General features: G+C 42.2%; 1 protein-coding gene across 5 annotated transcripts in view; it reads right to left on the reverse strand.

Moving 5' to 3' along the window:
• Positions 1-16441, reverse strand: part of LOC306922246 (LIM domain-binding protein 2-like) — a 140609-nt gene that overhangs the window by 54326 nt on the left and 69842 nt on the right. For all 5 annotated transcript variants that reach the window (XM_079499679.1, XM_079499678.1, XM_079499677.1 and 2 more), the window contains exon 3: positions 8465-8637. In XM_079499679.1, the coding sequence (XP_079355805.1) occupies positions 8465-8637 (173 nt within the window). The remainder of the gene's footprint in view (positions 1-8464; positions 8638-16441) is intronic.

The following is a 16441-nucleotide window of genomic DNA, read 5'->3' on the forward strand; positions in this document are numbered from 1 at the left end:
CAAAGTGTTTGTTTCATACAAATCCACTGTATACATGTTATGAGCTACTTTGTGTCCTTGCAGATGATTCTTTTTCTAAGTGCTGGAGTTTGGAAGTGCTCGTTAGATATCCCTCAACTGCCCTGCGTACCACCTGTTTTGAATTAGCACATAATGCAGGAGGCAGCAGGACATTGCTTTACTGAAAACGAGTGCTTCCAAACTCTGATGGAAACATGGCCACGGTCTGCAAATGGTCAATTGGGCAGGAAGAGTATAGAACGAAGCCTCTACGACGCATCCTCCCGGTGGGGGCTCCTTGCTGGCAGGTGACTGAGTCAGTATAGGACACGACAGCAGTGACAACCCACAAAATGTGTTCATAGGGTGAGGAATCAATTGTCATAACGACGACTATAATTTGGGGAGAAAAAGGGGGTTAAACAGTTGGTAAAAACCTTGGCGTATTTGGTTTTTGTGTGCCCTTTCCTCCAGGCACGTGGTTTCAGTTATTATTTGTCATTTTGTTATTTCCTATTAGAAGGTTTGGTGGAATAATGGGTTGCTGCTGAGCAGTTGATTGCCCTGTGTGTACACAGCTCAAATCCTCCATGTTCATTTAACTTGCTGTAACCAAATTGGGCCCCATAATTGGTTATGTTTGTATACACACACGTGGAGTTAAAATAACACCCACATTTTTACTGTGTATTTATTTATTTATGTATACAGATCCCAGTAAAAAAATAAGAATAAAATAGTTTTCGTGATTGAACCTTCGTGATTGTATCCGTTTCCAAATGTGGGAAATAAATAATTGTATAGGATTTTATTGCGAACGAAGTGAGCACTAACTATAGAAGCTGACCAAAACTGTCTGTCTGTGTGTCTGTCTGTCTGTGTGTCACGCTGTAACACCACCCGCCCGCCACCAGAGGGCAACTGAAATTGGAACGATACAGAGGTCTCTGTGTGTGTGTGTGTGTGTGTGTGTGTGTGTGTGTGTGTGTGTGTGTGTGTGTGTGTGTGTGTGTGTGTGTGTGTGCGCGTGTGCGTGTGTGTGTGTGTGTGTGTGTGTGTCAGACTGCCACAAAAGCTTCGTTCGCTTCCCGCGTTTACGTGTCTTACTTGTTATAGACGTTGTTTAATCAGATGAATAGGCTATATACGCACACGGTCCTTATTCAACCAGGTTTTTAAAGCAGGTCCCATGCCTTCCTTGACATAAATTCAACAAAAAATGAGTGTGTATCCTAACATGACCTATGTCAATAAAACCTATAGTCTGTAATCCTAATAGAACGTTGTTGTCAGACCCAAAACCTTGTATCTCCAATATGTCATTGTCTTTCCTTCGTAATACTGTAATGAGAGTACGTCACACAAAAGTATTGAAAAAGGGTTTTCACCCGACAGTGACGACTGTGTCAATCTACAAATACATATAAAAGATAGTCTTTCGTCTTAGTTTTAGTCGACAAAATCAACACTGATACACAGTGTTGATTTCGTCGACTAAAACTAAGACGAAAAATGTTCGTCGACTACCTTTTCATAGATAGAAAAGTGTTTCGTCATACAAATAGAAAACTAGATTAAAATGTTAGGAAGGGACTAGTGGACAAGAGATGCAGTATAAGTCATTTTACACTTGGTTGCATGCTGAAAATAGCCGATCTACAAGCTCACTTGTAGATCGGCTATTTTCAGCAAATGTAAAAACAGTCATTACGACGGCATCAAGGCCCGCCAAAACACATTTTAGTCGACTAAATCAACTGTAGATTTAGTCGACTAAAATCGTATGACGTTTAGTCGGCTAAAACTAGACTAAACACTAAAACATTGCAGGTAAGGTGACTAAAATGTGACTGAAACTAAAATGGAAACTATTCAAAAAGACTATGACTAAAACTAAAACAGAAATGTGCTGCTAAAAACAACACTGGTTCTGTATCCTATAACATGACCCCGTGTGTCAATCTATACCAATAAATATAAGCAGCTTTCACACCTCGGTTCTTCAAGACACACGTGATTTAACAACTGATCCAAATGACGATACGTCAATACTAGAGAGGAATAAATCAACCGAGGAAATAATCAATAGAGTGTGAATCAATGAAACAGATATAATTCAATCAATATTACACGAGAACGATGAATATATAGAGAGAGAACCGGCCCTTCCAACACAAAGGATTTACATTGGTCGCAAATAAGTAATTCTCACTCTAATTTAAAGATCAATAATAGTGGACTAATATGGCCATAGAAATACTAAATCTTCCTCTTCTCACTGCAAAGCAAAGATCAACTGCATGGAGGTTCTTTAACAGCTGGGACCACTTTGTCATAAGCACTGAAGATCTGTTTTTTTTGTCTGTTTTTTTTTTGTACCTCCATCCCCGCATGGCTTCTGAAGCCTCCAGCCGGGCAACACTAACCAGGGTCGTGCTCTCCGAGCTGACACCCGCTGCACCCCCCCCCCCCCTGCTGGGGGCTCCGAGTAAGAGGTGCTGTGGTGGCCGTGTGGCTCTCTGGGGGGCGGAGAGGTCCCCCCGGTTGGGTCAGATCAACAGTAACACCACTGTGTGATCACCCCATCAACACCTCACCATCCCAACACCCCCCCCCCCCCCCCCCCCCACCCACACACACACACACACACACACACACACACACACACACACACACACACACACACACACACACACACACACACACACACACACACACACACACACACACACACAGTGAACCGGTGTTGTTTTTTGGCAGCACATTTTGATTTTAGTTTTAGTCATAATAGTCTCTTGAATAGTTTTCATTTAGTTTGAAAGTCACATTTTAGTCACTTGGAATGTTTTCTTATAGTTTTAGTCATGTAGTTTCCATTTGGTTTTTGTCAGTGGAAAAAGGTAGTCGACGAACATTACTCGTCATAGTATTAGTCGACGAAAACAATACTGCTGTAAACTCGCATAACCCGGAGCATCCCGGCGATGTCTTCCAGCTCATTGGCTCCCCCGGGGCGGGACATATACTAACTGCTCGCTGGCATGCTGTAGCCACTCACACCAGCTGACTTCCTGTGCCCGGAGGGACCCTGTCAGCGATATACACCCCGTCCTTAGCACCCATCGCCCCCCCCGGCTACACTGCTCACTCCACCCCCTAAAATCCTCTCCCACAGCACCGTACCCGCAGCTCGGGGGTCACGGCGGCAGGGAATATTCCCCAAGTGGGACCGCGGCCAGTCCCCCCCCCCCCCCCCCCCCACCAAGAGGAAACATGGACAGACGGGAGGGGCAAAGACAGAGAAAGAGAGAGGTGTGGAGACAGACAGACAGACAGACAGACAGACAGACAGACAGACAGACAGACAGACAGGCAGGCAGGCAGGCAGGCAGGCAGACAGACAGACAGACAGACAGACAGACAGACAGGCAGGCAGGCAGGCAGGCAGGCAGGCAGGCAGGCAGGCAGGCAGGCAGGCAGACAGACAGACAGACAGACAGACAGACAGACAGACAGACAGACAGACAGACAGACAGACAGACAGAGATAACAAGAGAGTGGGAGACGAGAGGGAACGAGACAAGAGGCAGAGAGAGAGAGAGAGAGAGAGAGAGAGAGAGAGAGAGAGAGAGAGAGAGGCAGAGCGACTGGGTAGCTAGGGATGATTTCTCTAGGGATGAAGGATGCGGGGAGCGTGGTGTGTGTGTGTGTGTGTGTGTGTGTGTGTGTGTGCGTGCGTGCGTGCGTGCGTGCGTGCGTGCGTGCGTGCGTGCGTGCGTGCGTGCGTGCGTGCGTGCGTGCGTGCGTGCGTGCGTGCGTGCGTGCGCACATGTGTGTGTGTGTGTGTGTGTGTGTGTGTGTTGGGGGGGGTGCAATGAGAAGGAGTGGGGGATGAGAGAGGGGAGGAGGGAGGGGAATGAGGCTGTAGGATGAGAGAGCGAGAGGAGAAGGCAAGGAGCGAGCGAGCGAGCGAGAGAGAGAGAGAGAGAGAGAGAGAGAGAGAGAGATTGAAGGACAGAAAGGGGAATGAGAAAGAGAGAGAGCTTGGTAGAGTGAGCTCAGCTTCAGACGGGTGCCTGTGGAGAGCAGGCTGCTGCTAGGCGCTCTGGGAGAACAGGCTCAGTTATTGGAATTCCTTCTTTTTTTCTAATGAATTAATTCTTCTCGTCCAATTTAGGCGAAGATGAAAAGAGAACAGCGCTGCCAGACACAGATTTAAGCTCTCTGTTCACGAGACCTATACTGTACACAAGTCTGTATACTAACATACAGTATATACAGTAGGAGTACAGTATACATATACTCATTTTGAATATCTGCCGAGACCTATTTTTTCCCGATCCGATATTATTTATATATTTTATATAACACTTAGGCCCTCCTATGCCCTATGTCACAATAGTACAATATCCAAAATCACCGACGAAAATATCCTGTGTAATATGTGACTAAATTTGACTGAGGGACTGCCATCTTCCAGCTTCAAATTGACATATTGATTGTTCAGTTTGACCCACCGGTTTTGGAGATATGGCCTATAGAGTAATGTCTTGCGGAGAAACAGCGAGTTGAGAAAACAGGCTTGAAAGGTTCACTTCCGTGGTCTCTAACATTACACTGTATTTGAACACATACATTGTGGACAAACCCCCACCTTGGCACGAACACAGAAAGTACACACATTTATCGATAGCCAAGTGTAGCGATATGGAATGGAAAAGTTATTAAAACCCCTCTTTCTCTTTTTCTTCTTAAAATTGTGAACTACAATAAGTGCTTTAGTATCGATACAATCAATTGTTTGCATTGCAAAACGACACAAATTCAAACGATATGTGTTGCCGTTTATATCAATATACTTTGATTGATGGAATTAAGAAATCGGCACGTCGATGCCGTTACACCCCTAACCCATTTTGGGGCGGGAACCCCTTTCGGTGTTTAAAGCATTATGTTATGCTTTAGCTATTGAAAAATAGCAGATCTACAAGCTCATAGCGCGGCACCGAGTGCCGCGCTACGAGCTTGTAGGTCTGCTATTTTTAGAAAAATCGTGAAAATGTGGCGCAGATCTTTGAATATATATTCTGTCGGAGCAGAACGTTTTTTTTAACTCAAATCTTTGCTAAAAGTTTTAGGATTTAGAAGACATTATTTAAGAATCGTCCTCTAATATTACATACTGTACAAACAGTATACACAGAGAGAGAGCGAGAGAGACAGAAATAGAGAGAGAGAAAGAGAGCAAGGAGAGGTTTGAGTCTTATTAGAACAAGCCCCATCATACAGTAGTACCTAATCCCTATACCCTCCAAACACAAGAATCCCCGGAAATGTATAGAAAGATCCGCACCACTCGAGTCATACACAGACAGACAGACAGAGAGAGAGAGAGAGAGAGAGAGAGAGAGAGAGAGAGAGAGAGATTCTCACACAAAAGAGCCCAGTGCATAATTTCCGACTCCTGAAAATAAAGGGCGGTGTAGCGGTTTAACCCATTTAGGCCGGACGTCGAAATTTAAAAAAATGTCTTCTAAATGATCCTCAAAAACCTCATGTTTCTGTATCAGTGGTGCTCAATATTTCATATCAAGGACCCCAAAAATATATGTATTTGGCCGCCGACCCCCATCTGAAAATATGTTGTTCCAGCCAGGAACCCCTCAGAAGCAAAGATTTGAGTTAAAAAAATTCTCTCTGAAAGAATAGAAATAGAATAGAATAGAAGAATTCAAAGATTTGAGCCACACGATTTTTCAAAAATAGCAGACCTACAAGCTCGTAGCGCGGCACTCGGTGCCGCGCTACGAGCTTGTAGATCTGCTATTTTTCAATAGCTAAAGTATAACATGTTGCTTTAAAACACCAAAAAGGGGTTCCCGCCCAGAAGGGTTTAATGTCAGGCCAATATGAAAGTCAGTGCTGCACATCTCTGTGTTCATGGTACAGAGGACATGGAATCCCTTTAGCTCCAGCCGCTCAGCGCTGACAAGGTGCCTGGGCTCCCATTCATTTAACCCGCTGAGACCCGAGGACAGAATGTCTTCTAAATCCTGACAGTTTTCTGAAAAACCTAATGTTGGTGGTTCTCAAACAGTTTCATGTCAAGGACCCCTAGAATTATATGTATTTGGCCGCCGACCCCCATCGGAAAATAGTTTGTTCCAGCGACTCCCCCAGAAGCAAAGATTTGAGTTAAAAACGTTCGCTCTGAAAGAATATATATTCAAAGATCTGTGCCACATTTTCACGATTTTCAAAAATAGCAGACCTATACAAGTTCATAGCGCGGCACTCAGTGCTGCGCTATGAACTTGCAGATCTGCTATTTTTCAATAGCTAAATTATAACAATGTTTAAAACACGAAAAGGGGTTCCCGCCCAAAATGGGTTAACCCAGTGAGACCTGAGGACGCTTAAAAAAATCAATGTCTATTCTGAAACAAAATATGCTATAGCCTATCATACCTTTTCATCTTAAATACAGTACAGTCAAACACCTGCACATGTTCGGATGTGTACTAGCCTTTTGCATAGGCCCATATATATTTTTTTTTCCTGTTTTAAAATGCACATTGCGTATGTGCTCTGTGCACAATTTCTTACGCCCGGTCATTGTTAATTTGTTAGTGTACCATTGTTGGATATATACTTTGCATAGGTTTCTTGAGGTATGTCACGGATGATTTATGTGGGCTGTTGTGTACATTTGACATGTATGATGTGTAGCATTGAAGTGGAATTTTGTTTCTGCCTCTTGGGCCAGTTCCCACTTGCAAAAGAGACTCCGTCTCAATGTGATTTTACTGGTTAAATAAAGGTTAAAAAAAATCATGTTAAGGACCCCCCGCCCCCCCCCCCAAATGTATTTGGCTGCAGACCCCTCCATCTCAAAATATGTTGTTTCAGTCAGGGACCACGCAGAAGCAAAGATTTGAGTTAAAAATGTTTGCTTAAAAAAAAAGAAAAAAGAAATAGCACCAAAAATAGCTCCAATGTGCTATAGTATAGCTAAAATGACACAGATGCGTTCCCGGCTCTAAAGGGTTAAGCAGCAGTCAGCAGAGGAACAGGCCGAAACCCAGCAAGCCATCTGTATCACAGATCTACTGGACCAGATACTGCACGCGCACACGCACACCCGCACGCACACACACACGCACATATGCACGCACACGCACACACGGGCGACACTCTCAGTGTAGAAAGGAACCAAATGGATTTAAACAGGAAGGCCTGTTCTTCTTACTGCTTTTATAGAGGTGATGTTTGTTTGGGGTTAAATTATCTCACCTGTGTGATTTGCAAGCAACTCTCTCTCTCTCTCTCTCTCTCTCTCTCTCTCTCTCTCTCTCTCTCTCTCTCTCTCTCTCTCTCTCTCTCTCTTTCTGTCTCTCTCTCTGTCTCTCTCTCTGTCTCTCTCTCTCTCTCTCTCTGGTTAAACGTCATGCCCTACAGCAATGCTCACACTTAAGATGCTTGGTGAGCACTGAGTATATGGACCTCCCACCCCCCGAAAAAAAAGCGAGCATGGAGTCAGTTTTGATCTTTCACCATTACGCGTCTTGCATGGTCCATTATTATTACATCCTGCGATCAAATATTCACGACACGGATCAGGGACAGTTGTAGGGGTCACCTCCTCCTACCGGTGCTGAGAAAGTACGCACATGTTTTTTACCTTAGCCATTTAGACCTACCATCGATTCTACAAATGCCTTCTAAATCAGTTTTCTGAAAGACCTATGTTTCTATGTCAGTGGTTCTCAAAATATTTCATGTCAAGGACCCCAAAAATGATATGTAATTGGCCGCAGACCCCCATCTGAAAATATGTTGTTCCAGGGACCACCCCACACAGAAGCAAAGATTTGAGTTAAAAACGTTCGCTCTGAAAGTATATATATTCTGCGCAACATTTTCATGATTTTTCAAAAATAGCAGATCTACAAGCTCATAGATCTACAAGCTATATGAGCTTGTAGATCTATGAGCTACGCACGCATCTGCTATTTTTCAATATAGTATAACATATGGCTATAGTATAATCAACTGCAGATTTAGTCGACTAAAATCTTGTGACATTTAATCGACTAAAACTAGACTAACCCTTTTTGGTGTTTAAAGCATTATGTTATACTTTAGCTATTTCAAAATAGCAGATCTACAAGCTCATAGCGCGGCACCGAGTGCCGTGCTACGAGCTTGTAGGTCTGCTATATTTTTGAAAAATCGTGAAAATGTGGCGCAAATCCTGACAGAAAACTGTCAATTGATTTACAAGACTTTTTCTTTTTTTTTACGTCAGGCCTAAATGGGCTAAACACTAAAACATTCCAGGTGACTAAAATGTGACTAAAACTAAGTGAAAACCATTCAAGTTCAACTACGACTAAAAACTAAAATCAAAATTTGCTGCCAAAAACAACACTGGTGTTCACCAACGCACTCCTCCTCCTCCTACCTTTGTAAACATGGGCTTCCCGTGCTGGGTCACCATGGTGCACTGGTCACAGTCCACGGTGATGCAGGAGTTGTGGAAAGACTCCTTGGAGTGCTTGAGGATGTAGTGGAGCTCCGTCACGCCGCCCTCGAACACCGTGCTGAAGTAGCGAGGGATCAGCGTCCGGCCAATCGCTGCAGGCCAAGTGGAGGAGAGACATGTTAAAGTATAGTCTGACAACAACCCACCTCTTCAGACTCCATCATGGCCCTATAGCCCCCTAGATAAGCACTTTATGCAGACTTAGATAGCATTTTATACAGACTTATAGCATGTATAGTATAGTATAGTATAGTATAGTATAGTATAGTATAGTATAGTATAGTATAGTATAGTATAGTATAGTATAGGTTTATTATATAGATATTCCACTGTTACGTTCTTATAGCTTACGCATGTTCATGATAACTACTTTTTATGTATGTGATGTATTGCCATGCTTTTGTTCCTGCTTAGGAATCTGGGTTTCATGACCAAATGAGGCCCCCATATATACCTATGACATAATTATTCTGTTGATACAGGCGTATTGGCACAGTGTTGACTGTTCAATATCACACGCAGCCATTACTCTCGACAATTACGCGGCAACAACACCTCTCCTCATCCTGTCGTCTCCCATTTACCTCCCAATGCTGCACATTTTACCCAGGTTATTAACCTGAAATAGGTGTAACTTTAACATCGTGGGAGAGAGCAAGGCAGCGCGTGAGTGAGAGAGAGAGAGAGAGAGAGAGAGGGCCAAGGGTGGCGGGGGGTTGAATGACGTCTGGCGGTCAGTCGTAGCTCGGAGGCCCCCCTGAGGGTGGAGGCCCGTTTCAATTGAAACTGATGAAACATAGCTAAGGCCTCCTATGAGCAGAAGTCCGGCCCTATAGAGACACGCTCTGCATCGGGTCGTTACCAGGCTTTTCTCCTGAGACGAGAAATGGCTGGGAATGAGGCTTAGAGGGATGTAACTTTGGACCTTACATACACCGCTTTCAAATTTGCCATTATTGGTTGCCAGCATCACTCAGTACAGTGTCAATATGTAAATGTGAGACGCAGTTTTAACTTCAAAAATGTGACATACTGTACAGTATAATGCATTCATTGGCACTGTTTTCTTCTTCTGTTCCCACATCCTGTGTTGTTTTTGGCAGCACATTTTAGTTTTAGTCAGTCTCTTGAATAGTTTTCATAAATCTAAATCTACAGTTGATTTAGTCGACGAAAATGTATTTTGGCGGCCTTGATGCCGTCGTAATGACTGATTTTACACTTGCTGAAAATAGCCGATCTACAAGCTCACAGCGCGCCGCAGCGCGACGCGTTGTGAGCTTGTAGATCGGCTATTTTCAGCATGCAAACCAAGTGTAAAATGACTTATACTGGATCTCTTGTCCACTATAGTCCCTTCCTAACATTTTAGTCTAGTTTTTATTTGTTGACGAAATCGTCAATATATTTAGTCTTAGTTTTAGTCATCGACGTAGCTTAGTTTTCGTCAGTGAAAAAAGGTAGTCGACAAACATTTCTCGTCTTAGTTTTAGTCGACGAAAACAACACTGCCTCCATCTCATCTCACCCTGTCTTCTGCCTCCTCTTCTTTCACACAGACTAACTTCATGCCATATAGAGCATCGCAGTCCCGCCTCCTACCCTGGACCAGGAAATGAATCCCAATGCATTATTCTCATAGACATTTCAAAAAGTATTTATTTAAAGACTGTTACGCCGCGGACAAAGCCAACTCGAGTCGTGACAACTCATGACAACACAAACAATATTTTTGACCAAACAATAATTACAAAGAAGAAAAACAACAAAAAAAGTGTTGTAACCTGCCGTTTTTTTCTTCTTTCTAATTATTTGTTCGGCCCAAAAAATTGTGTTTGTTGTCATGATTTGTCACGACTCGAGTTGGCTTTGTCCGCGGCGTAAACGTCTTTAAATAAATACTTTCTGAAATGTCTATGAGGAAAATTAACGGAGAATCATTTCCTGGGCCATGGTAGGGGGCGGGACTGGGACGCTCTATAGCCTCTTTCACTACTGTATATCCATACTGTAACTACTGTATATCCATACTGTAACTCCTCTCTTTCACTACTGTATATCCATACTGTAACTCCTCTCTTTCACTACTGTATATCCATACTGTAACTCCTCTCTTTCACTACTGTATATCCATACTGTAACTACTGTATATCCATACTGTAACTCCTCTCTTTCACTACTGTATATCCATACTGTAACTCCTCTCTTTCACTACTGTATATCCATACTGTAACTCCTCTCTTTCACTACTGTATATCCATACTGTAACTACTGTATATCCATACTGTAACTCCTCTCTTTCACTACTGTATATCCATACTGTAACTACTGTATATCCATACTGTAACTCCTCTCTTTCACTACTGTATATCCATACTGTAACTACTGTATATCCATACTGTAACTCCTCTCTTTCACTACTGTATATCCATACTGTAACTCCTCTCTTTCACTACTGTATATCCATACTGTAACTACTGTATATCCATACTGTAACTACTGTATATCCATACTGTAACTCCTCTCTTTCACTACTGTAAATCCATACAGTACTGTAACTCCTCTCTTTCACTACTGTATATCCATACTGTAACTCCTCTCTTTCACTACTGTATATCCATACTGTAACTACTGTATATCCATACTGTAACTACTGTATATCCATACTGTAACTCCTCTCTTTCACTACTGTATATCCATACTGTAACTACTGTATATCCATACTGTAACTACTGTATATCCATACTGTAACTCCTCTCTTTCACTACTGTAAATCCATACAGTACTGTAACTCCTCTCTTTCACTACTGTAAATCCATACAGTACTGTAACTCCTCTCTTTCACTACTGTAAATCCATACAGTACTGTAACTCCTCTCTTTCACTACTGTAAATCCATACAGTACTGTAACTCCTCTCTTTCACTACTGTAAATCCATACAGTACTGTAACTCCTCTCTTTCACTACTGTAAATCCATACAGTACTGTAACTCCTCTCTTTCACTACTGTAAATCCATACAGTACTGTAACTCCTCTCTTTCACTACTGTAAATCCATACAGTACTGTAACTCCTCTCTTTTAGTTTTCCTCTAGGCCTCCTGCATGGCAGTTCCAACCTCAGCAGGTAAGTGTTGATTTCGTCGACTAAAACTAAGACGAAAAACTAAATGAAAACTAAGCTATGATGACTAAAACTGAGATTAATTATATCGACAATTTCGTCAACAAATAAAAACTATACTAAAATGTTAGGAAGGGACTAGTGGACAAAAGATCCAGTGTAAGTCATTTTACACTTGGTTGCATGCTGAAAATAGCCAATGTCATTACGACGGCATCAGGGCCCGCCGAAATCCATTTAGATTCAACTGTAGATTTAGTCGACTAAAATCGTATGATATTTAGTCAACTAAAACTAGACTAATACTAAAACATTCCGGGTGACTAAAATATGAAAAACAAAATGAAAGCTATTCAAGAGACTATGACTAAAACTAAAAAAGAAAACTGCATCCTTCTACCGATATACTCACTATATCTCCTCTGTACATGTCGAAAACCATCACAGTCTGGCCTCTCTGGTTTCATCTCCAAAACATCTAACATGCGCTCCCATAGAGACCCTCAACATTTCAGTCTGCTACGTATACCTCCAGCTCGGCTTCTCGTCTTTGTCAGTGTGACCGTCTCTAACCCATACAACTTGTAGTACACGCCTTCCCTTTCATTCTCGCTGATAACTGAAATACCTTGTAATCACATGGCATAACAAATACATTCTAAAAGTTAGTTTATTTGTATAGCAGCAGCCCAGGTAAATATTTTTTGCATCGAATATATTTTTTCTTTATTTACGCACCTAACCAACACATGTGTGCAGTCCTTAACCAATTTTGGGCGGGAACCCCTTTTGGAGTATTAAGAATTTGTTATGCTTTAGCTGTTGAAAAATAGCAGATCTACAAGCTCATACCGAGTGCTGCGCTTTGAACTTGTAGGTCTGCTATTTTTGAAAAATCGTGAAAATGATGTGAAATGCTTTCACAGCGGATTTTTTTAACTCATATCTTTCATTGTGGGGGTCCCTGGACTCGAGCCACATATTTTCAGATGGGGGTCCGTGGCCAAATACAGATAATTCTGGGGGTCCTTGACGTGAAAAAGGTTGAGCACCACTGACATAGAAACATGGGGTTTTTCAGAAAACTGTCATGATTTAGAAGACATTTGTAGAATCGAGCTCAGTTCAAATGGGTTAAAATTCAATTTTTTTCACAGCTCATTTTGCCTTTTTCCCCTATCATATAAAACACTTTTGAAAGAAGACAATACAATTTTGCATTGGTTGGTCATACCATACTGTACATCCAGTGCCTATTAGTTTGTTCAATACGATGTGGATAGTATACAGTACAAGTATACAGTAGTTTTCAACCTATCTCTGCTGTCGGGAGGAAACCTCATAACTCCAAAATGTTTATTTTTCAGGAAATAAAAAAATGTAAATTTTTTGGGAAATTAAGAAAACCTTATATTTTTTAAAACAAAGCAATACAGCCTCATCAAAGTTGGTGTTGTAACTTCATATATTGTCAATTACTTCCATGAGAGGGGGAGAGGTGGTGGAGTTAGTTGCTTTAGCAGACATGTTGAGGGTCCAATGGAGTTAAGAGGTTTTGTCCAAAGCACTTTTTACTACTTTCCATTGGTTCAATATTTTAGAAACAACACACAGGCGTAAAGGGGTGTTCAATAGCACTGATTTATGCCAACAAAAAATAAATCAAAAACCTCAAAAATGGAGTTATGAGGTTTCCTCCCGACAGCAACGAATATAAGATTAAAGTTGAAATGCGGTGTAGAAGCCACCCCTGTTAGTGCTCCGCTCGCTGTGACCTTATCGTGCATTCATGCTATCAGTCTTATAGCAGCACTCAACAGTTTACATCAAAGATTCACCTCGAGATTAAACCGCTTCTGGGTGTTGCAGAGAAAAGTGGCGGCGGTGTAAATTACTCCATCTCTAGCTTGTAGGAAACCGACTGACAGCATTGCTTGTGATTCATCATGGCGAGTCACACAAGTTTGCTAGTTTCACGATGTTGCAGCAGCACACATACTGTCTGTATGATACGTGTTGGAATTCTTTTGCGAGTATATTATAGTTGCCTGCAGTTTCAAATCGACTTGTTGTGCCGAGTACTACTCTGATGTGAACGGTGGCCGTGAGACCACAAATACATGTGTTCTTAGCAGGGACATCGGACTGGGGGGGGGGGGGGGAACGTGGGGGAAAGCCTGAATTAAAAATAAAAATAAAACACAAAAAAATGTCTGTGTGGGGCCCACAAAGATTGCTTGTCCCAGGGCACATGCATGATTTGGTGCTATACACCCCTGGTTCTTTAGTCAACATGTTAATGAACAATGCGTTATCATTATTTCCATGTTAAAATGAGAACGAGCTCCCCACTCAAACTCGTTAAATAATACAATTTTGGCAGTTTTCCATTCAATAATGGATGTGCTCTCGTCCACACGGGCCTGCTCGCCGTACTTTCCTTAACCGCCTTAATCAAAACGCTGCCTCCCTCTCTCTGAAGACGCAGCAGAAGCTAGCGCTCCTTTTCCTGGTAACCTTGGATTCACAGCGCAGCCTCAAGAGTTCTTTCTGTCTACCTCACAGTTTCTCTGCCTCTGTAACATCAGCAGAAAATAGAACCCTATACCTCTCTCCAACACCCTGCTACAGTACATGCCTTATCCAATTCTGGGCGGGAACGCCTTTTGGTGTTTTAACTAAGCATTATGTTATACTTTAGCTATTGAAAAATAGCAGATCTACAAGCTCATAGCGCGCCACCGAGTGGCGCGCTACGAGCTTGTAGGTCTGCTATTTTTGAAAAATCGTGAAAATGCGGCACAAATCTTTGAATATATATTCTTTCAGAAGACTTTTTTTATTTTATTTCGACGTCAGGCCTAAATGGGTTATTTCCCCTCCTCCTCCTCCTCCTCTGTGAAAAGTACATCCCGCATGAGGAGTGAGTACTGCATGACATTACCGATAAATCAGAATAATAAAATAAAATAAAACGCATATCTCTGCTGTCGGGAGGAAACCTCATAACTCCATTTTTGAGGTTTTTAGATGTATTTTTGTGGCATAAATCAGTGCTATTGAACACCCTTTACGTCTCTAGTGTTGTTTCGAAAATATTGAACCAATGGAAAGTAGCATAAAAAGTGCTTTGGACAAAAACCTCTTAACTCCATTGGACCCTCAACATGTCTGCTAAACGCTAAAGCGACTAACTCCACCACCTCTCCCCCTCTCATGGTAGTAATTGACAATAAAGTTACAACGCCAACTTTGATGAGGCTGTATTGCTTTGTTTTAAAAATATAAGATTTTCTTAATATCCTGAAAGATGAACATTTTGGAGTTATGGGGTTTCCTCCTGACAGCAAAGATATACTGTATATATATATTATTATATTATATATATATGTGTGTGTGTATAATTTTAGGTTTAGGTTTTTATTTTGCCAAACAAACTTTGTGATTTTATAAAGTGCGTTTACTCGCACAGCTTCTTTTGTTTTTCAGCACTTGACGTGGGCCTGGGGTGTATGTGGGGGGGGGGGGGGGTTATATGTATTGGGGGGATTGAAAAACGAGATGCTAATGTTTAGGGGTGTGTACACCACGGTATGAATATAAAGCGAGCTTTTCCTCCGAACGCTGCAGCTTAGTATGTAGATCAGGAGTTCTGCGCCGTGTCACGGAGCATCATTTAGCGAGGGCCCTAGCTGTCTGAAACGCTGTTTATCCCATTTAGACCTGAGCACAATTCTACAAATGTCTTCTAAATCCTGACAGTTTCATGAGAAACCCCATGTTTCTATGCATGTGGTTCTCAAACATTTTCATGTCAAGGACCCCCAAAATTATATGTAATTGGCCGACGACCCCCAATCTGAAAATATGTTGTTCCAGTGACCCTCCCCCAGAAGCAAAGATATGAGTAAAAAACGTTCGCTCTGAAAGAATTTGCGCCACATTTTCACGATTCTTCAAAAAGAGCAGACCTACAAGCTCGTAGCGCGGCACTCGGTGCCGCGCTATAGCTTATAGATCTGCTATTTTCCAATAGCTAAAGTATAACATAATGCTTAAAAACACCAAAAGGGGTTCCCCGCCCAGAATGGGTTATACCCCGACCCAAAAAAAATACTCCTTTGATTTAGGAACTGTATTGCTGTTTTTGCACACTTGGAAAGAATTCGATTTATACTCAAAGATAAACTTAAGGATTTCGGGGAAGATTTTGGAAGCCCCTAGGCCTACTCTCCTTTCTGAAAAGGGTGAAGTAAGCTAAAATCCTGCGGATGATCCACGCTGTGCCCGATATGGGGCAGCAGCCCTCCTGGGGAGGTGTGGGCGGAGAGTGGTGGGCTTCTTACATACTGTATTTAACCCATTTAGGCCTGACGTCGAAATAAAAAAAGTATTTTTTTAAATGTATTTTTTCTGAAAAACCTCATGTTTCTATATCAGTGGTTCTCAATATTTCATGTCAAGAACCCCAAAAATTATATGTATTTGGCCGCCGACCCCCATCTGAGAATATGTCATTCCAGGGACCTCCCCCCAGAAGCAAAGATTTGAGCTAAAAACTTTCGCTCTGAAAGAATATATTCAAACATTTGGGCCACATTTTCACGATTTTTCAAAAATAGCAGACCTACAAGCTCGTAGCGCGCCACTCGGGTTCCCGCCCAAAATGGGTTAAGGCTGCAGCCTTGCTTGTGAGACAGTTATGGGAATTCACCCCATATGTACATTGTAGACCTATACCTGTTTATTTCGTATGTTGGTCAGTGTTGTTC

The sequence above is a fragment of the Electrona antarctica genome (assembly GCF_951216825.1).
Source record: "Electrona antarctica genome assembly, chromosome: 1".
NCBI classification, from domain to species: Eukaryota; Metazoa; Chordata; class Actinopteri; order Myctophiformes; family Myctophidae; genus Electrona; species Electrona antarctica.